Here is a 27,744-nt window from a genome sequence, read left to right as displayed (position 1 = left end):
CTCACCAGCAAGAGGCGAAGTCGACAAAACGAAACTTTCCCCTTGGACCTCCTCTCCTCTGGCCGCCACCCAAAGGTGCGGCTCACACCTAGGGTTGGTCTTCCCACTCATTAAATCCTTCAGGGGTGTGGCCTGCAGATTTGCGATTCCAGTTCCGGCTAAGCTGTCCCAAGATTAGCCTTCCTTCGCATGGCTCTCCACTGCCCAGTCTACCTTGGCAGCTCCTAGTCCTTTGTCTTTCAAATTAAGAACAAGTTTCCCTGGATTATTTGACAATTACACTTGAGAAAAAAAGAAAGCGCTTGTTTAGCCGGAAGGGCACTCGGATCGCTGTGAGTTCCAGGTCAGCCTGGTCTACAAAGTGAGTCCAGGACAGCCGAGGCTACACAGAAAAACCTTGTCTTGAGGGAGAGAGAGAGAGAGAGAGAGAGAGAGAGAGAGAGAGAGAGAGAGAGAGAGAAGCACTGACTTGATGTGCCTCATTTTTGGGGGGGGGTATACTTAAGAGTAACTATATTTTTTAAGATTAAAAAAAAGAAAAGAAAAGAAAAAAGGCGCTCCTGTGTTCAAGCTACACTCAGTGTGGTACACAGTCTCCTTTTGCTGGCTGCGGATCCAGATGTAGAGCTCTCAGCTCCTCTCCAGCACCATGTCTGCCTGCACGCTGCCATGCTTCCCCCCATGATGACAATGGACTGAACCTCTGAAACTAAGCCAGCCCCAATCAAATGTTTTCCTTTACAAGAAGAGGAGGAGGAAGAAGAGGAGGAGGAGGAGGAGGAGGAGGAGGAGGAGGAGGAAAAGGCTATGTAATTTCCAAGTGTGGATGGGCTTAGATACCACCTCACACACCAATAATTCATCATTACCTTTCTTTACCAGAAAAGTTTCAGATGTATTATCTAAAAGCACTGAGAAATGTCATATCTCTGTGATTTTGCACACATTGTTTCTTGTCCTGAAGGGCACTTCTCATTCAAAGTCTATTTAAAGTGCCATCCCATACGCAGTCATTTTTGGCTTCCCTTTAGGAAAAAAATGTTGCTTTTTTTCTTTCTTTCTTTCTTTCTTTTCTTTTTTTTTCATTTAAAATTATGTAGGGTTTAACTCTATGTGTAGGTTTGTGTACATGCATGTGGTACCCACAAAGGCCAGAAGAGGGCATCAGATCCTTTGGAGTTAGAGCTACAGGTAGTTGTTAGCCGTCAGACGTGGGTGCTGGGAACCAAATATAAGCCTTCTGTACGCACTTTTAACTTCTGAACCATCTCTCCAAACCTACACTGGTTATGTTTAATCAAGTATAAATATCATCCCATACGGTAGTTACTTTTTGAAAAAGCATGGTTGTTGATTCCTCCTTACTTAAGGGCTCCAGGCTGGGTTAGCGTTTTCTTGTTGTCTGTTTCCTCCGAGCTTTATTCAGAATTTCATGATGCCTCTGCTTACACTGTACCCTGTGTGCATATTTTCCTATCCATCCCCACTACTGGAGCCCGTCTAGCAGGGACTATCTTTAATTTACTTCTGTATTCTTTGGGACCGGCAATTGGTAGATACTCAATAAGTATTTATTTAATGTTGAGTTTGAGGACCATCGCGTATTCTGTATCACTTCTGCTCTTATACAAGGCAGAATCTTTGTTGGGAGTGATGGTACACACTTGTAATCCCAGTCTTCAGGAGGCTGAAGCAGGAGGATCACAAATGTAGGGCCAACAGGTACCACGGATGCACATAGTACACATACATGCATGTAGGCAGAACATTCATACACATAAAATAAAATAAACAGAAGCTAGGCATGGTGGGTAACACACAACTTTAATCCCAGCACTTGGGGAGAGGAGAGATGGGTCTCTGTGTGTTTGAGGCCAGCCTAGCCTACTTAGTGAGTTCCAGCATAGCCAGTAGAAAAACCCTGTCCCAGAAACAAAACCTAAAAAAAATTAAGGTAGATGGTGCCTGAAAGACCTCTGAAGTTGTCCTCTGGCCTTTACAGGCTGGTACATGTACATACACTCTTATATACCCAAACATATATATTTGTACAAAAACATATATGCACTCAAATTCACACACACACACACACACACACACACACACACACACACACACACACACGCAGAGCCAAGGTCTTCTCTTTCTTCTTGTGTGCATGCCCCCACCCTCTCCCCGTATCCACTTTCCTACTGCCTAGACACAGCTACCGTTTGCAGCTTTAGTGCATTTCACCTCAGGCCTTTGTCCATGGAGGAGTGTGCACACGTGTGCACAAAGAAACATGCCGTCATGCTAAGCACACTGTTCTTTGGCCTACGTGACTTCTCACTTGCCAGTCTGTCCAACTCTATCTCATTCTCCTTAATGGCTGCCCCCTTTTTAATTTGACAATCTTAATCGGCTTTAAATGGGAAAGCCAAATAATCAAGCTTATTAGAATTGTACCTAAGAAAGAGTAAATCAGCTCCGAGTGAAGGCTTGTGGAATCCTCCTAGGAGTAAAATGTGTTAACTTTAGTGCACACACTCGGCAATGTTTATTTTGGCTATTCTGGGACTCTTCTTGCTTATTTCCTGTCTCATTGTGTTTTGGATAGCCGACGTTGCCAAAGCATGTGACCTATGAATTAGCATGGTATTATATGTTCAGTTTAGCATTGTGCTTTTTTGCCATTGTTTTGCATTGAAAGTTTTTCATTATATTGTCCTTACAGGCAGCTACTATTCTATTTTCTAAGTATTTGCATCTCAGTGCAGAACACTGCTGACGACAGTCGCTAAAATGCCCAGCTTTATGACTGGGCTGATGCAGAACTTCTTATGGGTTGTCTGCTCATAAGATTGTGACCTGGGTCTTAGGGGAACTAATTGTACAAGTTGATCTGAAGGAGCCTTTTACTGTGTCCAAATGGTAAAAATACGAAGAACAGCCTGCTGGTGTTTGGCACACGTCTTTAATCCCAGCACTCTGGAGGCAGAGGCAGGCGGATCTCTGCGAGTTCGGGGCCAGCCTGGTCTACAGTGTGAGTTCCAGGACAGCCAGGGCTACACAATGAACAAAGCTGGTTGTGGTGGTGTGTGCCAACAATCCCAGAATCTCAGAGGCTGAAGCTGGCAGATTGTGAGTTTGATTCAGGCCAGCCTAGGCTACAGTATGAAATACTGCCTCAATAAATGAAAAAACAAAACAAAACAAAAACCTCCCCCCAATAACCAGGAGGAACAAGCATCTTGAGATATAAGTGCTAGAACCCGTATAAGGATTTCTGCTGACATCTTCTGAAATATATGGCTCCATCTGGCTGAGTTGGCCTTTAGAATCCTCTGTGGTTGTGTCCTGTCTCTCTCTCTCCAATGCTACTGGCTCAATGTCTTGCTCCAGGGCCTGCCCACCCCCTCAAAAGATTTATTTATTTATTATGCATACAGTGCTCTACCTGCTTGTACCCCTATAGGCAGGAAGAGTACATTAGATCACATTATAGATGGTTGTGAGCCACCATGTGGTTGCTGGGAATTGAACTCAGGACTTCTCTCTGGAAGAGCAGTCAGTGCTCTTAACCACTGAACCATCTCTCCAGCCCTGGACAGGGCCTTCTCAACTGTCACCTGCCACAGAATTTTCAGTTAGCTTCCTGCCTCTTGTCTACCCCCATGCTGCCCACCTTTTGATTACTGCTTGTGTTGAAATAGAAAGCCTACCATGTCATACACTTCAGGATTTCTCATGGCCTCTGGGATAAAGCCCACTTTCCTCAGTGGACTGCACAGCGCCTGTTGTGATGTGACCCACTTCTGCTCACCTCTCAAGGCTGAACGCCTCATATTTCAACTTCCTGGGAATACAAGTGGCTCATGCTCCCTTCAACACACTGCACGGGTAGGGCTCAATAAATAAGGGGGCTCAATAAATAAGGGTTAAATTAATGAATGAAATATTTTGTGTTCCATGGAATGGCCATTCAACATGCTGAGCCCAGTAATTGTGGCCCCCTTTTTGATTACACTTTTCTCAGACCAACAGATATATGATTATCCTAATTACAGCCTCAGTCACAATGATTTCCAGTTCGTTTTTTGGGTCTTCTACTAGATGGTGAGTTCTATGGGTTGTGTTTTTATTTTTATTTTATTATTATTTTTTAATCTAACCCATGGCCTTGCACATGCTAGGCTTTTTTTTTTCATTTTTAATACTCTTTTATACCGACATTGTCAGGTATTAAAGGGATAATCTTGAATAAAACAAACATAGTCCCTGCCCACGTGACATTTATAACCAACAGGAAGAACAGTCTAGTAAAATTAATAGTGCCAGCGCATGACTGACACGGCTAAAGACTCAGAAGTTCCTAAGCACACTGAATCCTGCGAATGGAGGTCATCACACTCACAGAATTCTAGGTGCGCCTATTAGCTAATTAAACATCTTAAATGTAATCGCCACAGAGAAACTTACTGCCCTTTGCCCCGAGCCAGGGTCACATTTCCAGCCGTGGCTGTCCTTTGAACTCCCTATGTAGAGCAGGCTGTGTGGGAACTTGCAGCAATTCTTCTACATCTGCCTCCTTGGTGCTGGGATTACAGGCGTCAACCATGGAGCCCAGCTCCACACAAACTTGAGCATGGACTATTTAGACACATGCTGAACATGAGAAAGAAGGATGGTAAAGCCGTATCAGTACGGAACACTGGTCTCATCCTGTTTTCGACTGCTCACAATCCTGTGCGCTTCTTTGCAGGATGGATTATCCTTATGTATCCTAGGGGAAGTGATTCTTTTTTTTTTCCAGATGAGAAATCTGACTTTTTAGAAGTCAAACCACGAAACAAAAGAATTACTTCTAAAACCAGGCTTAGCTTCTGGCTTGGCTTTGCCTTCTGAGCTGGTCTACCTTCTCTTCCAGTGTTGTTAGCCGTGCCCTTCACACGTCACACAACCCCTCTTGGCTTGTTTCTTCCTTTCTTTTAGATAAAACTAGTAATAATATCTCCAGAATTAAAGGGTTAAATGAGATTTTTGTAAAGGCATTTACTCTCATAGCCAGGTTTTTGTAAAGGCATTTACTCTTATAGCCTGGCTCCTAGAAGGTTCTTAAGAACGTTCATTCTTTGTCCATTTCTCTGATAATATCTTTTTGTACTCGGTGAATTAAACAATTGGAAGAGAGAGAACTATATTATAAGCATTAGTGACACCAGTGTAACTTTTTTATACACAAATCTGGGTTTAAACTAGGCCCCTTCTTCTAAATGTTATTTTAATTCATATTTACTTATAATTTTATTTTTACTGGTGAAGACCCAAAGTAAAATTCGAAGCATTAAACAGCAGGTAGGATCTTACCGGATAGAGTTACATAATGGAGCCAAGGTATGGTGGTCAGTGAGCAGCCCTGACGTCAGTCTTAAAAGATTTAGCCATTTCCTCTTGGTCACTTTGGTTCAAGAAAGAATTTCGGGCCAACCCAATCACTCAGAAATCTCCTGAGGGTAAGGAGGAGAGATGTAAACAAAGGCAAAAGAGCTCTATAGTTTCCACTGGGGCGGGCCACCTAAGACCATCCAGCCCTCTAGTGAGGGCAGATAGGTCTGTTCTCCCGGAGTGCCCGGGGTCTGGACTCCATTTCCCAGAGTCCCTTAGTACCCTAATGTATTCAGTGCTCAGAGTGCCTGTATGTGTGTGAGTGTGAGAGAATGTGTGCGTGCATGTGTGTGTGAGTGTATGCGCGCGCGCGTGTGTGTGCGCCTCCGAGTCCCTGGGAGAGTGGAGGCTCATTCACTGATTAGAGCCAGCGCTGAGAGGCAGCACTGCTCTTCTCTCACGCCAACCGAGTCTCTTGATCTGTACATGCAATCCCAGGCAGCTCGCGAGCACAAACCCGGGGCCAGCCGCCTGCTGCTGCTGCTGCTGCCGCTGCCGCCGCCACCGCCGCCGCTGCCTCCGCCGGCTCTGCGCACCCGGGACTTTTCATGCACCACACTCTCCGTCTTCTTACCTCGGTGTCCTGAAAAGTGCGATCGTTCTCCCTAGGAATTTCCACGGTAAGTATGGAGCTCAGAAAGGGGTGTGGATGCGTGTGCGTACAGAAGAGGGGTGGGCGCGAGGGCGGCCGGGTTGCTGAGGAACCTGGCTAACTTTCCGGGTTGGTCTCCCAGGGATTCGGGCGGCTCCCCTGCGAAAGGGGCAGGGACTGGGACCTGCACTGCCGCGTCTTAGATCTTGGCGACCGAGCCTCCTGGCTGTCGGTGCCGGGCGTGCTCCGTGCGCTGCCTCACTCAAACTTTCCGTCTTGAGTTTTCCTTAATGTGTTTTATTTGGGGGGTGTAAGGGGGAGGGACCAGACGCTGGAATTGGACAAGTAGGGGGGGGGCGATGGGGATAGCCAGGGGAAGCAAGCTGGACTTCTCCATCTTTTTATAAGCCCCATTTCCACTTTGTTTGGGTCGACCGCGAGTAAGCCCTTTTGCCTAGCTTCCCGGTGCACCCCGCTGTGATTTCCAGCGGGCCGGCTCTGAGTGCTACTCAGTGGGGAATCTGAGGTGGCGGGCGGGATAGGAAAGGGGGAGATGCGTTAAGATCCCAGCCGCACAACACATTGCCGACCCGGTGGGGGTACCCGGGAGACTCCGGAGCCTGGAGATCTCTGGAGGCTCGGCTTACTTTTTCCTGGCGGGGGCGGGTGTTGAAAGATGTGGAAGGAGAGCCATGGGGGTGGGATGGGGGAATCCTCCGCCCGCAGGAAGAAGGCAGGTGCTGCCAGTGAGGTGAACCGTGCTATTTGTAAGCGGTAACTCCCAGCTCCTCTGGGCTGGACTGGCCAGGCCTTAGAGGAGCGCAATTCACGCTGGTCTCCTGGGATTTGGGGGACTGGGATCCCCTCTTCGAGTGAGGAACGAGGCGGGAGAACAATCTTGTAAAATCACGCGCCTTGCTTTTTTTTTTTTACGTGTTGTTATTATTATTTTAATCTTCCACCTGCCTTAAACTAAGTAACAATTTCTCTTCTTCCGACTTGAGAGCAAAACTTTTCAGCGAGCACGCCGGTTGCTGCAGTCCTGTGGCCACCGCCGCCGCGCTCGTCACCCCGGGCCGAGCGACCTCCTCCGCCCGGAGCCCGGCCCCGCCACCGCGCGCTGGAGCCTCCGGCCGACCCCCCCCCCCCCAACCCGGAGCTTTTCAGGGCTCTGCCTGGGCGTTTCGCCTTTGTGTTTTGTAAGAGAAAGGCTTTTCTTCCAGGGCACAACAAACTTGGGCGGAGAGCTTCCGTATGGCCCCCCGGGCGAGGCCGCCCACGGTGGTGAGGCCAACTAGGGATGCGAGGTTCGTCCTGCGCTACAGTATCCCCTCTGCCAGAGCTCGAGGCCCGGGTGAGCGCGGCCCGCGAGGGCCTGCTGGAGCCTCTAGGTGAAAGGGTGGAAAGCAGAGGACACATTCTACAGTCTCCCTTCCTATTAAGAACGCATTGCTTTCTCTGGTCCGGGTGACCTCTCCAGTCAAGGCTCGGGGCCTGCGCCTGTAGCCGGACGCACATCGGGTGACTGGAGTGCTTAGGGCCAGGGCCACCCGGATGGGGCGCGGCCCTGTCTGGGTGGCCAGAGTCCTCTCAGGTCTTCCTCTCGCGCCCCTTCGTTGCTCTAGAAGCAGCTGAAAGGGAAAGCACCGACGCTCTCAGCTAGCGATGCCCTGCAGCCACTACCTCTCTCCCGCCCGGGCTGTGGCCTGGGCTTGAGAGGCAATTGGTGGTGGTGGTGGGGGAGCTGGGGGAGGACAAAAAGAGAAGGGGGCGAGCAGGGAGGAAGCAGTGAGTAGGGCCGGGAGGGGGCACAGACGGGCCGGCTGGGACCCTGCACCTCCCAGCTTTTCTAGCATAGGGAAAATGAGCAAAGGGGTAAAGGCAGAAAAGAGCGTCGAGAAAAAGCGCGGCGGGCGTTTCCCATTCGGATCCCTCCGGGCCGGCGGAGCCCGGGGCTAAGTGGCGTGAGTTCTCTCGCTGCATTCCGGGGCGTGGAGGGGGAAGGCGGAGGACTTGGTGGCGGCGCTCACTGGGGCCGGGCGCAGAGCGAGCGGGGGACACACCTGTTCTCTAGCCGCCGCCGGCTGAGGGAACCACAGAGCCCCTACCTGCTGCACCTCACGCCCGCAGTCCGGGAACCGCGAGGGCCCTGCGGCTCCGCACTCGTCTTCATTGGCAGCGGAGTGGAGGAGTCGGTGGGTGGCGGCTGAGGGGCGCGCGGCCACCGCGCGGGTGACCCTTGGGGCGGGGCGGTTTAGGGGCTCCGGGTCCTTGGACTTTGGTCGAAGGCAGGCTGCTTCCAGCCCCTGCTCCCAGGCTGTGTACACCTTTAGACCCTGGTCCCGGTGCTTGTGTTTTTTCCGTGACTGGCGCCTTGTTCTCCCAAAGTTAAATTGTTTCGAGCGGAGGTTGTTGGGATCTTTGTACAAAGGCAGCCAGCGGCGAGAGGGGTCAGGCCACCGAGTGGTGGGTTTGGCTCAGCGTTGACCCCAAGTTTTTATAGGTTTCTCCTTCTCTTCTTGTCCCCTCGTTTTCCCTAAAAGAGTTATTTTTCCCCCCTCGGGTTGAGACTCTACGTGGCTGAAATCTGCACCCTCACGCTCAGCATCTCCGCTTCCGCAAGCTCTCGGAACGGTCAGGCTGCTGCGGATTCGCATCCGATGGTCAAGCAGGACCTGGGTCTAGGTCCGAATGTGCCACTGGTTATCCGGGCCAGGTCTGAGTCGCAGGCGTCGGCCCTAGCCTGGGACCCGTATTAGCCTTATGCTATCTGAGCCCTCGCATATGGTGGTAAAATTTCTATGAAGGCGGTGTTTCCACTTACCCGCTGGGCATTTGGTGCGCGGGGTAGGGGGCGGTGGGGGCAAATTCTCTTCAAGCGAAGTCTGTGAACTTTAAAAAAAAATTCTTTCCCCTGTTCTTCGAAACCCCCTGCTATTCTGGCCTCATTTCCCATTGTTCTTTGCTTTTTAAGTTGCCTGTTAATTTTTTAAAAGTTTATTTATGCAAAGGAAAAATATCGTTTAATTTGTTCTATTATTTTAAGTCATGGCTTTTGGAAACGGTTCAGAGACCACAAAAATGTCACCTGTTGTAATAAGCAGAGGAGCGTTGCGTGTGCATTTTAATTGCCAGCAGAGTCCTAGTTTGGTGGGCGCCCTGAGTGAGCTCCGCTCTGGTAAAGAGCTTGCTTTGTGGCAGTCATTTCCAAATGGGTTTGGCTCTCCACAGTCAGCAGCAGCAGCAGCAGCAGCAGCAGCAGCAGCAGCAGCAGCAGCAGCAGCAGCGACACCGCTTCCTTGCACTACCATCCCCGGAGCGGGTGAAGAGGCCCCGACTCTAGGCAGGGGGTGGGAGACAGCTCACTTGCTGGGACTTTCTGTCTGGCTTTCGGTTTTTCTACACGAAAAGTGGCTAGTTTGCACCGGAGAGCGCGGACCGATACGCACCAGCTCAGTATCACATAATTGCACATTCTAAAAGCTGGGTTCTTCATTTGTCTTGGTCCTGGCATGTTTAACCACGCAATTAGTAATCTCACTAATTATTCAGTTAGCCGACGATTTGTAACCACTTTAAACCGAGGTCGGGTGTATGATTTAAGAAACAAACTCCCACACATGATAACTAAAGCCAAACCCATCTCGTCAAGGATTTGAAAATTTAAAAACTCGATATTTGTTGGTCTCTCTGTCCAACCTCACTGCCTGCCGGACAATTTATTTAGCTTCGTGGATTGATCCCTCCTCCTTGTTTAGTTAATTCAACAAAGACTTTTTGCAATCTGTTTGGAGTTTGTCTGATGCCGTGGAAAAGTAGCTGATGATTTATTTGGTTGCTTTTCGATTTCTGTCTTCAGCCCTTCTTTCTCCTCCTTTCAGCGGGGATGTCAGCTGTTATTACTTCCTATTGATCCCTTTGCAAAGTGAGAAGTGAACTAAAATTAATGTCAATTCCACTGCTTGGATCAATAGCTGGAGTTATTTTAATCTGGATTTGCACGAAGTGCTAAATTAAAAAAAATCAGCATAGAGGCAGAGGAGTCCCAGTTACTTACTTTTTCCCTGCCCAGTTCTCCACAGTCACCCAAATGCACACATCAAGCTGATTATCTTACAATCCATATTTTTTTAATTAAGAGGGTCAGTTAGTTTTCTTATTTTGGGTTCTGTGTTTAAACCCATGACACTTTGACATTGGGAGTGTATTAACTATAGATTTTCATAATGACTGTGGTTTGCTGAAGCCTCATCTATACTGTTAATGTTAGGAGGGGGAAAGAAAGAAAAGGGAAAAGGAAAAAAAGAGCCCCTCCTCCCTTGCAGAGACCAACGCCCACACACTGGATTAAAAGAGATGTGGCCTGGAAAAATATTGTTGATTTATTTTCAGTATAATGAAGTTTTCAAATGAATACGCAGGTTTGAGTGATTTCACCACATTCTGTTGGAGTGTCCGGTGCTGTCGCCAGATCACTAATTTATGAAACTCATTTAACATAATGAGGTGATCTAGGAAGTAAAAATGGAAAGTGAATCCTGAGGGGAGTTATTTTGGGAAAGAAACATTCCTGCCCTCACCCCTGGGGTGTTACGTCTGTCCTTTCTTCCAGCCAGCCTGCTGCATTGGGGCTTGACAGACACACAGTTTGTTCATCCCCGTTCTGAAGAGCTGCTTAGGCCCCTTGGAACAGCCCTTAGACCCACTTTCAGAGCATCCATGTTGTGGGACCATTAATCTGACTTGAAAACAGCCAAGAACAGAATTCCCAGACTTGTCAGGCTAACTGGCTGTCCTTGGCAGAACATTCCCTGCCCTGCTATAACTTGACAGGAAAGTTATTTAAAATTTGGAAGAGAGAAAAATCCGTTAATGTGAGATACATAATCTGGTGATTTAGCAATGATGTCTATAAGGAGAGATGCCAAATGAGGAAGCAGGCTGATGGTGTCCACTCATCTTCCCAATTAATAACAGCCATTGACATGTCTGCTACAGGATGGGAGAAGGAAATACTCTCCTTGTACTGCATAAAGCCGGGAGGACTCGCCTGCAGTTTAGCTTAGGGTTTTCTACTTAAGGGGAAACCAAAGATGTTCTACCACAGAGGTGGGCTGTCTAAAGGGAGGGGAATCGGTTTTACTTTTGACATGGCTCAATTTATAATTGGTAACAGATGGTAGTTTGGGTTATACTTTTAAGTTCTGTTCAGTTTCTAATGAGGATGTCGATTTGCAGCTATTAAGTCCTGGTATTCCTCTTATATTATCCTGCCTTTTGATATACTGTTCTCTCCCCCACCCCCACCCCTCTCCATATACTAGAGCCTGAATCAGTGGCTGTGAAAATGTACAAGCTAATTTTATAAGGGAAGCTGGAAGAAGTCGCTCTGAAGTCCAGTTTGTTCTGGAGGCCTTTATTGGACATCAGCTCTGCCTGGGCCCATAAACCGAACAAAATAAGTCAGAATTTTTGTTACCATTTTGCTCTAAATGTTCATGGTTAAATCCAAGGCAGTTTACAAATTTCCTTAGGAGTGGCTGTATTAGTAACTTAAAATTGCCAGTCCGTTCTTTGCTGCTCCTGGAAGAGAGAATTTGCCAAAGCTGCCAGTTACATTTCTCAGAATTGTCAGAGGTGCCAGGCATTTTGTTGACAAAGGTTTTTTTTTCTTTTTTTTTTTTCTTTTTCTTTTTTTTTTGGGAAGAGAGAAATAGGAAGCCTGTGTAATTAGAGGGGCTTGTGCATCAAAAATAGTATATCTGCTATTTGTTCACATGACATTTCTTTCTAGGCACAGCCTCAGGTGATACATAAAGATGTATGTGCAAGTATCGGCCAATGTGTGTGTGATTTAGCCACACGTACACTTCGTGACAACTAACATGTACGGATGTCCGTGGTCTAGATGTATGTGCCATGGGCATCTGTCAGCTTAGGGATGAAGAAAGATATTAATATGGGACCTCAGATAGGTAGAGGCTGGTCTCTGTACCTCAAGCCAGCCACGAGTGGTGTTTGCAGGTGGAAGCCCTTTAAAAATAGACACCCTGCCCCACCCCCACCTAATCTACTGGGTGACTTGGCCCTTCCAAAGCTCATTTGCTCAGGGAATATTGTATTTGGAGGTTTTATGATTTTTTTTTCTTTGCTGGGCTCAGGCGCATTTCACCCGGAACGTGTAGGGACCAAAGTCAGCTACGCGTACATCACAGTAAGTTGTCTATTGATTTTCCTGAATGAAAACGGTCTGCTGCTGCTGCCCACTGGCTCCTAAAGCCTGTGGTGTCTCTTGCCCGAGCATCTGTAAGCCAGGAAGATGGTGTTTCAATCACTTGGGGTTTCCCTCTTTTACCTCCCCCTGACTTTCCTCCCCTTTTTTCTTCCCCCCTTTGCTATTTCTGCAGGTCTTCGAAAGGGCATGATTCCCCAGTGATAATCCCCACCCTGATCTAAGGTGCAGGTTGGCCTTCCTCCCAGGGAAGACTGCTTCTTGTGTGACACAGGTCATCGAAAGAGACTCCGATGGACTTACACCGGGCAGCCTTCAAGATGGAGAACTCATCCTATCTTCCCAACCCTCTGGCATCCCCAGCACTGATGGTCTTGGCGTCCACGGCCGAGGCCAGCCGGGATGCGTCCATCCCTTGTCAGCAGCCACGGCCCTTTGGTGTACCTGTCTCAGTAGACAAGGACGCTCACATCCCCTTCACTAACGGCTCCTACACCTTTGCCTCTATGTACCACCGGCAAGGTGGGGTGCCCGGCACTTTTGCCAATCGTGATTTCCCCCCTTCCTTGCTGCACCTCCACCCTCAGTTTGCTCCCCCAAATCTAGATTGCACCCCAATCAGTATGCTAAACCACAGTGGTGTGGGGGCGTTCCGTCCCTTTGCTTCCACGGAGGACCGAGAGAGCTATCAGTCAGCTTTTACGCCAGCCAAGAGACTCAAGAACTGCCATGACACGGAGTCTCCCCACCTGCGCTTCTCAGACGCAGACGGCAAGGAATATGACTTTGGGACCCAGCTGCCCTCCAGCTCCCCTGGAGCCCTTAAGGTCGATGACACTGGGAAAAAGATCTTTGCTGTGTCTGGCCTCATCTCTGACCGGGAAACCTCCTCAAGTCCAGAGGATCGGAATGACAGATGTAAGTACTTTGGTTGGAGCCCCACCCCCCCACCGCCCTTGCTCCCCACCCCCAGTAAGCCCCGCCTTGCGGAAGTGTTCAACAGGTTGGCAGCACTGCACATGCTCCTAGTGACGGCAAAGGCCAACTGCGTCCCTTGGGATAGCTGGGGATGGTTAATGCTTACGTATCTATCTTCAATGATCAACGATACAGTTCTTTCAGGTTTTCTGATGGTAGCCAGAGGCAAACTGGTGTCATCACCAGGCCTGGTTGGCTTCTCTGGAGACAGAAGAGGAAAGCGGGTGCCATAGATGCACTGGGGTGAAGGGTATTTCACTAGAAAGCCTAGGTTCCCAGGAACTGAGGGCCTAAGGAAACTTGTCCATCCTGTCTCTCTTTGCTGTCTTCATGTGGTTTCTGATAATAGCGTTTTTATTTCTTTATTTTTTACTTTTTGTTTTCCCACTGTATCATAGCCAGCAGACTTTTCACGTGATTTTATTTTCTCAACTCTCAGTTCTTGTCCGCATCAGGTTATTTTTCACAGAAGGACAAAGGTATCGTCAGTCACCATAAAGCATTTCAAACCAGCTGTGTTTTCCTTGCGATCACAAGGCTGGGAAGCTGACTTCTCTTGGGATTTGGCAGGTTTGCTGGATGCTTATCCCGGGGCTAGCTTTTAGGACTAGACGTCGCTGACCCGGGTGACTGCCCCGTGGTTGATGCTCACAACTGTTATTAATTCCTGCTTATGAAATGGCTTTTCCCATGTTCTCCAGCGCCTTGGTAGGTTCTGGCTACATTGGCTAATCGTTGCAACTTAAGCTTTCTTGGGAGCTTGGGAGTCTTCTTGGGAGACTAAGAAGGGCAGAACCCTGCAATCTGCTACTCTGATATAATCAAAAAATAATTGTGTTTGGAAGCTTTGGGGCAGTGGGTAGACAGGACAGCTTTCTTCAAGCCTGGTGAGAATTTATGAACTGAGTGGTGGTTTTCCCTCCAACCTTTTGTTCTAGGACTTGTTTCATTTTATTTTCTTAAGAAAACTACATCTGAGGTTTGCTTTCCCCTTCCCTCTGTGTTTTTGTGCTCTCGCGTCCTCTCTCCAGCCACCAACACGAACACCATCTTTTTCCCCCCCTCTTCTTTTTATGATGCCGAGGAGAGTAATAGAGACATAGCTACTCTTTCCCCTGTCGGCCTTGCTTCCTCAGGCTGTCTCCTTGAATTAGGCATTGTGTTAACTTTCCTGTGCTAAAAGGCATCTGCCTACACCCAGCGTACCTTTTCAATAAAAGTCACCATAAAATCAACCTGCCTTGTAAATCCATCGCTCTTTGGTTTTGAAATATGTTGAGAGTGTGTCTTTTATGTCAGTGTCTGTAAGCCAGAGACCTCCCCACTTCAGGGAGAAGGCTGCGGCTCCGTGTTAGCAGAGCTGCCACGAAGCCCTAGCACTCGCCTGCCACCTTCTCACTTTCTGTTGACTACTGCGTGCTCCGATCCTGCTTCTTGGGTGCACCTGCTGCCCAGGTGTCTGGCCTCGTGTTGGCCCTGGTCTGCTATTTTGCCTCAGCTTTCATCTGTTGAGGGGTGGGGGCTCCTGGAAACTGGGCCCCTGTTAAAGCTCTGCTGGGCCTAGGGTGTGACCAGCTCTTCCCCCACTTTTCCCTCCAAGTACAAGTTGAAAATGTGATCCTCTCAAAACCAGTGTGTGGTAAAGTAACATCTGGAGATCAAGGCTCCTTTTTCTTCTCCCCCTATGCGCCCAGCTCGTTCTCTGTTTTGTTATCATTTTAGCCCAAACCGGTGTCAGACCGCCGGAGCAGGAGCAAGCTTGTTAGTCAAGTCAGAACCCATCGACGTGGCTATCCGTTCCCCTTGGAGTGTCAAAGCCCTAACTCTTCTGTCTGCCTGGTTTGCATTGTATGGGGGTGCCGTCCCCCCATGGAGATGGATCCCTCACCCAGGATTACGCCTGGGTGGAGAAAAATTAAATGAGTCTGTCTCCCAAAGTGAAATGGAATTGTGACCTTGAAATTAATGGGACTCTGATCAAAAGGGTGGGGAAACTTCTTTATTTCAAATTGTCATATGAATTGGAATCCTCTTTTCTTTTGTTCAAAAATATCCTTCTCTTACAGAGTACTTTGTGTTCTTTTTTTTTTTTTTTTTTTTTTTTTTCTTGTGGGCAGACAGCGAGCTCGTAGGAAGGCCTGGGAGTACAGGATACTTGTACACACTCAGGTTATTAGGGTTGTGTTTATGACTGATCTTTATCTGCAAACAAAGGCACCAAGTGGAGACTGTCCCCCAGTGGTGGCCCTGGATTTGTGCTCCCTTGCTCTTCCTTGCCTTAGGTGGTCCGGCTGCTGCCTTTGCCGGAACTGGACTGGGGGACACCTATGCTTTTGATTCTGAGCTTTTGGAAAGAAGGAGAGCCGATTCCCTTCAAGGAAGGCCAGCAGGGCACCCTGGCAAAGTCGGTGACAGCTTTCTTGGCTCCTGTCACACCCCTGACGTTGTGTGAGAGTATTTATGGTCTGTTTTATGTAAATACATATTTAAGGGCCGTTAGGAGGCCTGATTATCCCCACTAGATGCCTCTCGGGTCCTCCCTACAGAACCGTTTTGAAATAAGTAATATTTCTCAGATAATCGAGTGACAGTATACAAGGCTGCTTCCAAAGGGAGAGAAAGCTCAGGGGCAGATGGGGCAGCGGTGGGGGTGGGGAGGCCAGAAGAGAGCAGAGAGCAACTGTTCAGAAGATGCCACGTGTGTGCCCACACGGCCAAATTGAGCCATGTATATTTTAGGCTTGTCAATTATTAAAATTTAGAATTAATTTCTGATGTGGTTGACTGGTTTGGTTTTTTTTTTTTTTCAGTTCTCCTCAGACAATTTTTTTTCACAGAATTTTTTAAAAAGTTTTAATTAAATATAATAGTAAAAGTCCTAAATGAAAACTTAGCCTCACAGAGTTTATAGTTCTGTTGGTAGGTGTGGGTGGGGGTGAGCATGGGTGTGCATGGCCCTGACTGGGTGTAGAAGTTTTCTGACCGCAAGGTAGGTTGTTGGAAGTCAGTTTTACAATGGAAACGCTGACTTTTTTTTTTTTTTTACTGTAGCAGCCACCCCTGATCACGCTTTGCACCCGTATGCAGATATGTCCACATGCCTTTCAAAAAGACGGCCTGCAGACATGGCGTGACACACACGTGTTCAGTCCATAACTGCAGTGCTGATAGGCAGGGTTCCTATTGTGATTAAATGTGCTTAGTGGAAAAGGAAAAAAAAAGGCACAAGTCTATTCGCTGTTTGGGTGAAGTGTCCTCTCTCTTCTAGCGGGTGATTCCAATTTGCTTGCCTGTCTGCTCACCTGGTTTTACAGGTGACCCCAAGGTAGGTGTTGGGCCCCGTGCATCAAGGAGGCCTTTGTGCTGCGGGACCGACTTACTTGCCCCGGAAAATGGGAGAAGTGTTTTTGTGAGAAGCTGTTCGTTCACTCATGAAGGATGCGTAGCTCCCCAGGAAGGGGACTGAGGTAACTCCCGTTTATTGCCGTTCCCTGAACCAGTCCCCAAGGCTCCTTGTCCGGGGGAAATGACGCTAAAATTTATGGGCCAATTACAAATAGCCTGTGTGGTGTCTTACATACGAAGTGTCTCTAGATGGGTTTCCCAGGGCCTTTAAAATAAGCATTCCTCATTAAGGAAACTTTACAGCAAAAGGGAAGGTAAGTCCTGCGTGCCGCGCGCCGCTCCCACTGGGTACCCTGAGTCCTGTCATGTGCGTCTCCTGATGACTTTCTTCAAGCCATCCCTTTGGCCAGATTCCTGCCTGACCCCTCACAGTCTTTGACGAGCCTTCTTAACCTAACCCCAGGTTAGAGTTGGTTAGCATGCATGCTTACCCTTGGCCTGAGAGAACTCAGAACTGCCTGTGTGAAGGTGTGGCTGGCCCTGCCTCTGCTTCACCCCAGGAAGGGGCGCTGGGCTACTGCTGCCTTCAGTGGCTTTGCTCGATTCTCTCCCCTTGGATCTTCCCTGTGGCCAGGTACCTTCACAGATAGGCAGGCAACATGACATCTCCCAGAAGCCCCTGTCCGGCTTGATGCTCATTTTGATAGCTTTGAAAAGTCAGCCCCAGGTCCTAAACACCCTGATTGGAGATGGTATTCTGCACTCTAGATGTGTCTTTATAAAGGCATGCGTCGTGGAAGACCTTAAAGACCTACAGATCGGTCTAGCCCACCTAGGCCAAAGGCAGCTTGGAAAGCTAGCTGACGTCATGGGGTGAGAGAAAGCGGATACTTTTCCGAGGGGCTCTGGGATTGGAGTGGGCAGGGAACGTTAGTTCCCAGGCTCCACCTCTGGACTACAGCTGGACTGCAGCTGGAGCAGATGACCAGTGTGAAGGGTCAGCCACTGACCAGAAAGTGGGGTCAGAGGGAGGGCTGCCTCTATCTTGACTGCCCGGTCCTGACTGCCCAGATCTAGCCCTATGATGCGCTCAGCTGCTTTGGGTTCCCCTCCCACCCCTTGCTCCCGCGGGGCAAGAACTCCTGTGATGTGTGTGCTTGTTGCCGTTTGTTCACTCCCAACACAGTCACGGATACTCCCTTTCATGCTGCTGGGTTTAATTGTCTTGTTGGGATAAAGAAATGTTTGCACAGCTAAAGTGGGGCCCGGGCTGAACGGGAGCGGTCCCCGATGGCTGCAGAGCCATCTGGCCTGGCTTGGCTCTGCTCTGCGCGCTGCTTGCCCGGCGCCTGGGCTGGCTCTGGCGGCTGCTCTCCTCGGCCCTCGCTGCTCCCACCCCCCCGGCACCCCCCCCCCTCCGGTCGCTTCTTAAGGCGGGAATGCCTCATCACCATGGTGAGATGCGGACCCCGGGGCCGTCCTCCCTCCTCGCCGAGCGCCCTCCCTCGCGTCAATTGTCATGCAGAAGCGATCAGGGCTGCCGCTTCCTTGCGGCCGCCAGCCAGCGCCTAGCCGCCCGCACCGGGGTGGCTGGTAATTGACCGTGGGGGAGGGCGCCGGGACGCACGGGGACGCGCCCACAGGCCGGGCTACCTAGTGGGCAGCACCCGTCGCCTACGCGGCTCCGCAAGCGCTTTCTAGGACACCGGAGAAGTCCGCGCGAGATCCCCAGGGTGCGGGGAAGGTCTGCCCGACACCCTACCCCCCGCCCTCCACGTCCCCACACGCTCCTGTCGCTCTACGAATCCAATTCCTTGGCAATGACAGCAACCGGGCGGGAGGTGCAGGCGGGTATCCCGGAGTGATTGGGACTCCACGCGCGCCTGTGGGTTGGCCGTGGGGCGGGCGGGGCAGTAGAGATCCGGGCTTAGGCGGCGCACTGAGCCAGGAGAGGGCTGAGGCTTGGGGACCAGAGATGGGCTTATGCACAACCGTGTGGACCCAGCTTTCCCTTGGGCAGCAGGACTCTGAGGCTTCTCCCTTCAATTTCAAAAAGAATTTCCTCCTCCGTGTTGCTTTTTCAAATCTGTAAAATATTCCGGAGAGTGTTTCCCAAGTCTGGGCTTGGTGAATCGCGGGATTGCTGGTATTCGGGCGAGGCAGCCGCGGTCGCCTCTGACGCTCGGAGGCTTGCAGCCAGCACAGCGGGACTCGTTAAAGTCAGGGCAATTTCTGGAACTCTTCCCACGGGAAGTTGTCCGGAACTGCCTTCCGGTTAGCGGCCCCAGGTTGATTATTTGGTAGACCATTTTTTGTTGTTTGAAAACAAAACCAAACCGCACAAACAAAACAAAACCTCATACTGAATCCAAAGTTGCTCTCCTTCCCCATCCTCTGTCCTCTTAAGCAGGAAGAGAACCGAAAAATAATATTATATATTTATATTGGATTGTTCTTATTTTTAACCCTTACTAACTACATCCATCTGGTTAATAAATATTAGCACAAGATAAAATGTAACATTTGTAGATACTCCAGATTTAAAGTGGCAATGCATTTAATAGTTAAATTTAAAAAATTTTTTCTTGGCTTTAATCCATAATCCACATGCATCTGTGTTAATAAATCTCAGGCCACACATTGACATTACTTCTTTATAAATACTTGAGATTTGGGGGTGATGATACATGTCATAAAATCCACAGGATTTTAGCACCAAAATAACCATAAGTTTTGGAGTTGACTGTTCCCACGCGTTAGCAAATCTTTCTCGGCACCATTTTTATTCCTCTTAAAGATCAGCTGCAAACTTCAGGATAATGTATTGCTATTCAGCCACCAGCGTGCCTTACAAATTTTAAAAGCGTCACTTCAATTGTGCATTTGTGACTGAACAGAATGTGTTTTTATCTTCAAAATGTGTGCTCCGGGTGGGGGATTGCTGAATAATATCTCTTTCTTTGGAGGAAAGTGAAGAATTTTCTGCAAAAAGAACTTTGTGGCAGGCAAGGTGGTGTATGCCATTAATCCCAGCCCTCCGGAGGCAGGTGATCTGTGAGTTCAAGGTCAGCCTGGTCTACATAGAGAGACCTTGTCTCAAAAAACAAAACAAAACAAAACAAAACAAGCCAGGCATGATGGCACTTGCTTTTAATCCCAGCACTTGGGAGGCAGAGGCAGGGGGATCTCTGTGAGTCTAGGACAGTCAAGGCTACACAGAGAAACCCTTTCTGGAAAAAACCAACCAGCCAGCCAACCAACCAACAACAACAACAACAAAAACCCAAATAAATAGAACTTTCTTATGACTGTTCCGGATTAGGGACGTGGAATGGATAAGCCTGGTAGATGCTAGATAAACAACAGGATTTTAAGGTGTGTGTGTGTGTGTGTGTGTGTGTTGTAGTGTGTGTGTGTGTGTGTTGTAGTGTGTGTGTGTGTGTGTGTGTGTGTGTGTGTGTGTGTGTATTTCTTGCATTGGTGCCAAGCACATCAAAGGACTTATAAGTTTCAGACTAGGTCACATGTATGAATGGTGCTAGGTATGATCCAGACTCTGGGGCTCCCATGCGCATGCTAGGCATGGGCTGTGGAACCACGCTAACTCCATAGGCATGGAGGCTCAGGCCAAGTCAGGAGGCCTCGCTTAGGCCTTGAGTTTGATGACCACAGAGGTGGGGAGTTTTCCAGGAAATACGTGAAATCTTTTCCTCAAAAACAGACTTATTTTACTGATGGCTTGGGGTAGTAAAACACCCGCGTAACCTAAAAATAATTGAAACTTACATTTTTTTCCTTTTAAACTTCTAGGAACTCAAGAATGGAATCTCTTTCCCCGCTTGCCATATGATTCCCACACTATCACCACACCCGCAACCCCATGGTGGAGCCCAAAAACCCAAGTTCTAAACCTGCTTTGGGTGTGTGTTTAGAATAAAGTTTCTGTCTAGATCCTGGTTGAAGCTAGAAGTAGCCGAGCAATATGGGAGCTATGCAGACACATAGAATCCCGTGTGGCAAATTCAGCTATTCCATGGTCACTCTGGAACTGCGTGTGGGTGACAGGAGCCTGTAACAGGGTGTCAAGAGACAGCAAGCTCAGTATGCCTCACGGGGCTCACCTCATGAGAACTGTCTTTCCCCTCTGAGATTCATTTGTGCCTGAGACTTAAAGGGCTTTGCATCTATCTCAGAGCGGCAGGGCCCGAGCTCCGGAGGGAGGGCAGGAGCAGCCAGGGAAAGGCCTTCGCTTTCTTTTCAGGTATATGACTCCCATTTAGGCGCCAGCTAATCCCATATTACTCTCATTCGACCTTGCTCTTTTTGGAGTTTGATTTAAATCAACTCGGAGCAGCCTAGCATAATAAATACCCTGTTAGAGGAATAAGAGCTGTGTGGGGCCCTTTGAGCTTCCACGTAAACCTGTTTCACATCAAAGGTGAAGAGGCAATGGAACATGGTAGTGAGCGCATGCGGCCTCCAGAGCCCAGTTACCGCCCTTTCAGCTTATGTGCTAGGCAAATTGCTTAACCCGTCCGGGCCTTAGTATTCCCACCTGCAAACTGGGAATTCCACAACCTAACCAAATGACCACTAATACATAGATAGCCATTAAGTGTCAATGTGTAATGACCGTCATCATCCCCAGGACAATGCGGTGGATTGTTTTTCTTTGCTAGGAACCCTGAAGTAGCCTAACACAGGGTCATTAGCGTCCGGCATATGCAGAGGACCCTCTCACCCACTCAAGCCTTATGGCAGTCCACAAAGAGGGAGGGGGAGAGGTTGCTGAGCCCTTTTCTGTGCCGGCCAGCTGCTCCACTGCCCTATACTATCATCTGGCCACCAAGATTAACCCCGGGGCTTATTCGCAGGGTTCATATTAAGCGTTAGAGAAATTGGGTGTCCGCGTCCAGAAGGGTAAGTAAGAGGTGCAGGCAGTGGCCCAAGTCAAAGAACCTCAATCTCATGGTGTTTTCTCATTCTAGAAGTTTGGATTATCAGATAGTATTGGAAATAAATATCAAATTAGAATCTGTGAGTGATGGGCCGTTTGGGCCGTGCCTATTGAGATTTGCTATGGTGGTATCTGAACTAGTATTAGAATGCAAAGTTCCAGAGTTTTAGTATTGTCCTTAGATTGCTAAGTTGCAGATACGCAGACACTTTTACCCTGTCGCCTACAGGAGATGAGTCTGTGAACCTTCCCCCCCATCTGTGTGTCACAGCCCTACAGCATGATGGATTGTTTGTGCTTGGGGAAGGCTTAGGATGGGGCTTGGAGGGGCCTTGCAGGTCAGGAGAGAAATACAGCCCCAGCTCTGCGGTAGGGGGGCTGCCTGGGAGGGATTAGCAGGGGGAGGGAGGGCAGGGCTAGGCGGGGACAGGCCTCCTATGCGTGTGGTGCCTGCTTTCATTCTCCTGGGAGTAGGAAGAGGCCTGGCTGGCCATTACTCAGGGCCACAAATAAAGTCAATGCTTTTCCCTTTGTCAAAAGCAAGCCCCATGGGGCCAGGGAATGATACACACGCATGCATGCACGCGCACACACGTCTGTGGGGGAAAGGACAAGACAGGTCCTCTACCTGAGGACCTTGTGTTTAAGGCTCAAGAAAGTCGCTCATATTTGGAAGGTCTCCTGTTCACATAGGTGTCTATTGGTGACAGCCATCAGGGGCCAGTGGTCAGCTGTCTCCGTCAGCTTCTTTGTGGCTCCCTTTAAGGAAGCAGCAGTTCAGCTCCCTGTTGGGGGCCCAGTATCTCCATAGATAAAGGAACACCAAATTCTGCTGCCTCCCTGTCACCAGTTTCTCTCTTGACGTAGACATAGAGGTGTGTGGCTGGTAGGAAGGAAATACTGAATGCTCTTGATTTCAGTTATTTGGTTTTGGAGACAGGGATTCACTTGGTAGCCCAGGCTACTCTGAAACTCACTATGCTGCACAGACTAGTCTGGAACTTACTGTGTCGCCAAGGCTGCCCTGCAGCTTGTAATGATCCTCCTGCCTCGGCCTCCTCTGTGCTGGAATTACAGCACATGGCTGTATCCCCCTCATTTTCAGTTTTGAAGAAGGGGGGCAAATTCTGAGACTGAAGCCCAAGTGCCAGGATGTTTGCTGGGAAGGAAAAGTGGGAGGGGAGAAAGGGGGTGTAGGTGGCTTCAGAGATGAAGGCAGTGGCAGGTGAGGCCAGTGGTTCACACCGGTTGGGGACAGAGGAATCAGCAGGGCTGCAGTTAGGGCCTAGGCTCTGGCTTCCTTCCTGAGCAGTTAAAAAAAAAAAAAATCCTTAGAACAACAGAAGTCTGGATGCATGTGTTTCCTTCCTGACAGGCCGACCTAGGGGTTGGAGGTTGGGAGGGTCTGGAGGGGGGGCCTTCAGTCACCCCAGCAGCAGTCAAGGCTGATTTACAGGGTGGGGTAGGGGTGGGAACTTAGACAAGTGGGGTTAACCCTTTCCTGACCACAGGCTTGCTAACACCACCTCTTCCTAACTTCCCACTGTGGTGTAGACAGGTTTTTTGGGCTTTTTTTGTTTGTTTGTTTTGTTTTTTGTTTTTCTATTGTCATCCCTTCCCAGGAGAATCCCTGCTGCCAAAGCATTCTCTTCATGAGACAGTTCAGGCCAGGAGCAGCTGAGTCACTTGAAGGAGACCTTTAAGACTGTGTGACAGCTGGCATTGTGGCTCATGGCTGGCGAACACTCTCAGGCTTTGGGTGACATTCTATTGACTTTTGGAACATCATGATCTCTGCATTGGGGTGGTCCCTAGGAAGCCCAGGTTTTTGTTTTGTTTTGTTGTTGTTTTTCAAGACAGAGTTTCTCTGCACAGCCCTGCCCATTGTGGAACTCGCTCCGTAGACCAGGCTGGCCTCAAACTCAGAGGTCTGCCTGCCTCTGCCTCTGCCTCTGCCTCTGCCTCTGCCGTGCCACCATGGCCAGTGGAAGGCCAGGTTTGTTACTATGGGATATTGGGGCTGCAGAGAGAATGCTTCTTCCTCTTGAAAAGTGATGGCAGAGAGCCTGTCACCAGTAGAGTGGGATACATCCGTTGATCGAGTTCATCACTCCGCCATATTTTCTCAGGCATCTACCTTGTTCCTAGCGCTGGGCTCCGTGCTGGGGAGGGAACAGTGAGCAGGAGGATCATAGTTTCTGCTATCCTGGAGCTTAAAGTCCAGTTAACATCTGGGGGGCATTGTGAGAAGGGTTCTTGGGGCAAAGTCTAAGCCAGCAGGGGATTAGAAGCAGGAGCATCCTACTGAGATCCAGGCAGCTATGAAGCAGTCAGCCTTTAAGCTGATATCAGAAATCAGGCTGTTATTTTGCCGGAGCAGCTCAGTACAACACTTTGCTCTTTTTGGAAGGAATATTGCGTCATCTGAGAATGGAAGAAAGAACTCTAGAGCTGGCCTGGATTGTCGGTGATAAGTTGAGAATACCATTTCTCCATGCTAGGATCTGAGATGTGACCTCTGATAGCAACAGTACCTTTATTCAGGCTTTCTTGTCTTTTCTCTTTCTTTCTTTCTTTCTTTCTTTCTTTTTTTCTTTTCTTCTTTCTCTGTGTAGCCTTGACTGTCCTGGACTTGCTTTGTAGACCAAGCTGGCTTCAAACTCACATTGAGCCACCTGCCTTTGCCTCCGGAGTGCTGGGATTAAAGGCGTGCGCCCCCATGCCTGGCATTCAGGCTTTCCTGACAGTTTCCATTTGGTGTTTAGATGAAACTGAGGCCCAACATCAGCGAGGGCTCCTCTTTTAAAGTACCTTTCTAAGCCAGGCATTGTGATGCCCACCTCAAATTCCAACAGTCTGGAGGCAGAGGCAGGTAGATCTTTATGAGTTGGAGACCAGCCTGGTTCTACATAGTGAGCCCCAGACCAGCCAAGGCTACATAGTGAGGCCCCCATCTCAAAATAACCAAAACAAAACAAAAAGTAGCTTTCAAAAGATAGCTCACTATAAAATAGTATCTGATGACATATAACATATATCTTAACATCAGAAGACCCAGAACAAGCCAGAACCTTCAAGCTTGGCCCAGAAGAAGGACTCCACAATTGTTTGCTGAGAGAAGGGAAGGCCTTGCCCTGCTGATGTTTGGTCAGGTAGATACGGGTCTTTTTACTGAAGCTCATGGTCCATCAAGCCTGTGCTTGGGACTCCACGGAGATAGGCTAGGTCGGAAGGACTTGGAGAACTTAGATTCCTGGCACCGTCTCCTGGCAAAGTTTCCAGTGGGAGGGACATCGCTCAGACTTGACATTCACAGGGTAGGTTAGTGCCAAGAGTATTGAAGAAGTGAAAAAGGAAGCAAAGCCAACCGTTGTTCCCGCCTGGCACACCCCCGGCAGCACACAGTTCCCTGCCTGTGGGTCCTCCAGCAGCCTGGCTGCGGTTCCGCCCCCCTCCCGCCTCCCGCCTCCCGCCTCTTATCTTCATGATCTCTACATCCACAGCATTTCCTGCGCTTCTGTGTGCAGAGTGTTTTGCCCGCTGCTGTCTGCTGGGGAAATCAGAGAACTAGATCACACTTCCTCTTCTCGAGGGCCTCGTGGACGAGGTGACTAGTGAGGATGTGCACACGTGGGGCAGAGCGGCCCTTCAGCAGGTGGCTGAGGAGCTTATATGCACGAGAGGGAGGCAGCCGCATGGCTGTGAAAGGTTCACAGCGAGCTGTCAAGAGCCTGCTTCAGCTGGCCTACGGTTGGGGGGGGAGGATGAAGGAAGCGAGTCAGGATGGGTAGCGACTGTCCCCCATAACGCAGATTCCCAGTCGCTCCTCTGAGGCTTTAAAGCACTGCAAGTTCAGAGGGAGCCTCCTGAGTGATTTCTGCGGATGGTTGGAGGGAAGGTTTTGCGAAGGAGTTTGTTCTTAAAGGAAGGTGAGCTAGGACCAGACAGAAAGGACAGGCTCTAGGGCGCGGATGGAGATGTGGGCCCAGGGGATCGATGGTACCTTGTTCATTCAGCCTCCTGCCATGGGGACTATCTGTGCAGCTGCCTCTGGTCCTGCCATCCCCAGTTCCGCCTTGGCCCCTCTTCCAGCCGTTTCCCTTTTGCCTCTCTTATTACCGATGGGCTGACTGCACCTGCCCAGACCTCCCCTTCTTGGTGCAGTATTGTCATTATGAGGCGACCCAGCAGAGGGACACGAGGTGCTTAGCCAGATGTGCAGGAGTCCAGCATGCGCCTTGGGCTGCAGCCAACAGCCGTCTGCTGCTTGCTGCTGCACACCAGAAGGGGCTACAGAGGGCTTTCCTGTGCTCAGGACTGCTGTTCTGCTTTTGTTTGGGTTTTTTTGTTTTTTTTTGTTTTTGGGTTTGTTTTTTTTTTTTGTCAGCCTCCTTCCCTCTTCTTCAGCCCTGGAACTTTCAGATGCTTATTTGTACAGAAATAAGGCTCGGAGGCTGAGAGGAATTAGTCACCACTGTCTGGCTTTGTGCTGGAACCCCTTGGGTGAGACTACGAGAGGGTGAAAGGTTAAGTGAACATGAACGGGGGCGGGGCGGGGGAGTCAGTCTAAGGGCAGGGACTTGAGATACCTGTGGGTGAAAAGTACCCTTGTTATCTGTGCTTCTAGATTTGGGGGTGGTTGGTGTTTCTCCTCAGAATAGTGTCCCCCCCTTTTTTTTCCCAAGACAGGGTCTCACTGTGTAGCCCTGGCTGTCCTGGACTCACTTTGTAGACCAGGCTGGCCTTGAACTTACAGTGATCCGCCTGCCTCTGCCTCCCAAGGGCTGGGATTAAAGGCGTGTGCCACCACTGTCCGGCTTAGTCTCCCCCTTTAAGCAGTACACTATAGTTCCCAACTGTGCCTCTGTCACGAGGTCACGTCTGTGTCCTGGTATCATTCCGTCCAGGGTGTCCCCTCATGTAGCAAGCACCTGGCTCCACAGATAGTCAGTGAATTGGTGCAGAAACCCTGCAGAGCTCTGGTGAGGCTGACACTGCAGCTGTCCCAGCTCAGGCAGGTGGAAGGACCTCACAGGGGCCAGCATAGGGCTGGGCACCCCTTGGTACATTTGCAAATAGGATGGAGTGGCTAGAAAGTGAAGGCAAATCCGACAAGCTGTGTGGCTTTGGGTGAATTACTTTTTATCTCTCTAAGTGCTGAAATAGATAACATGGTGTCTTCTCTAGTCCAAAACCAGTCATAGACACACACACACACACACACACACACACACACACACACACACACACACACTCAAGAGTCCGGCCTTGAAGCTGGGCTGCAGTGGGGAGTTGATTCCCTGAAATGTATGTGTGATTTTCCTCTGTGGTTTGGGACAAAAGTTCTCTATCTTCTGTAGACTTTCCCCAAAGGCAGATTTGCGGGCCACTGTCTAACTGTATGAAAGTGTGACGTTGCCGCTAAAACTGCATCTTGCCAAATCCCCTTTGAAAGGAATTCACCCTTTGCCTTGCTTCTCAGCAAAGTTTTGGGGGAGCCTTTCCTTTCCAGGGCTGTCTTCCTATTCTGTGGGGGGCAGGTTTGGTACAGCAGCGTGGTGCCTTGGCTAGAGGGCTGATGGCAGACCAGAGATGACAGAGGCTTTCTGCCCTCACTCAGGCTGTCGCAGCCTTGACACACTAGCCAGCGTGATCACACGGAGAGGGTTGTATCGACTTGGGAAAGGCCTGGAAAGGGCCTGACTCAGTCAGAGCTGGACAGGGAGGGTGGGGAAGAGCGAGCGTTTGAAAGAGACTTGACTCCTGAGGTAAACTTCATTGTGCGATTATTTAATAGACCATTAACAAGCAGATTCATTAACAAGATCTTAATTAACAAGTTCCAGGGTTATTCCTCCTGCTTCCCAGGGGAACTGTTCTCCTTCTATTTAGTCCCAGAGACTTCCTACCCCTTAAACTAACCGCAGCAGATGCGTTTAAATCCAGTATTTTTATTGCAAGCGAAACGACTGTGGGCAGAACGGCAGGGGCATGGTACTCTTCCTAACAAGGCTTACTCTTTTTGAGCATGTTTTGTGTGTCAGGCATTATTTGGAGTGTTTTTCCCAGTAATAACATTTATAGATTCATCATTTCCCAGTAATAACATTTATAAAAAAATCCCTGTGAAATGGTCATTGTTGATATCCACTTATAGCTGGGGAAGTAGAGGCACAGAGTGCTTAAGCAACATGCTCTTTGACACACACAGAA

General features: G+C 49.2%; 1 protein-coding gene across 2 annotated transcripts in view; it reads left to right on the top strand.

Annotated features, from left to right (window-relative positions):
- The first annotated feature begins 5,851 nt into the window (after nucleotides 1-5,851).
- Nucleotides 5,852-27,744, top strand: part of RNF220 (ring finger protein 220) — a 226,181-nt gene continuing 204,288 nt past the window's right edge. The window contains exons 1-2 of one of the 2 annotated variants that reach the window (XM_084786562.1): nucleotides 5,852-6,047; nucleotides 12,427-13,169. In XM_084786562.1, the coding sequence (XP_084642688.1) occupies nucleotides 12,545-13,169 (625 nt within the window). In that variant the 5' untranslated portion in view covers nucleotides 5,852-6,047; nucleotides 12,427-12,544. The remainder of the gene's footprint in view (nucleotides 6,048-12,426; nucleotides 13,170-27,744) is intronic. The other variant, XM_084786563.1, reaches the window with a different exon arrangement.

Source organism: Acomys minous (genome assembly GCF_964271855.1).
Source record: "Acomys minous genome assembly, chromosome: 6".
In the NCBI taxonomy this organism is placed as follows: domain Eukaryota; kingdom Metazoa; phylum Chordata; class Mammalia; order Rodentia; family Muridae; genus Acomys; species Acomys minous.
This window is presented reverse-complemented; position numbering and strand designations above follow the sequence as displayed.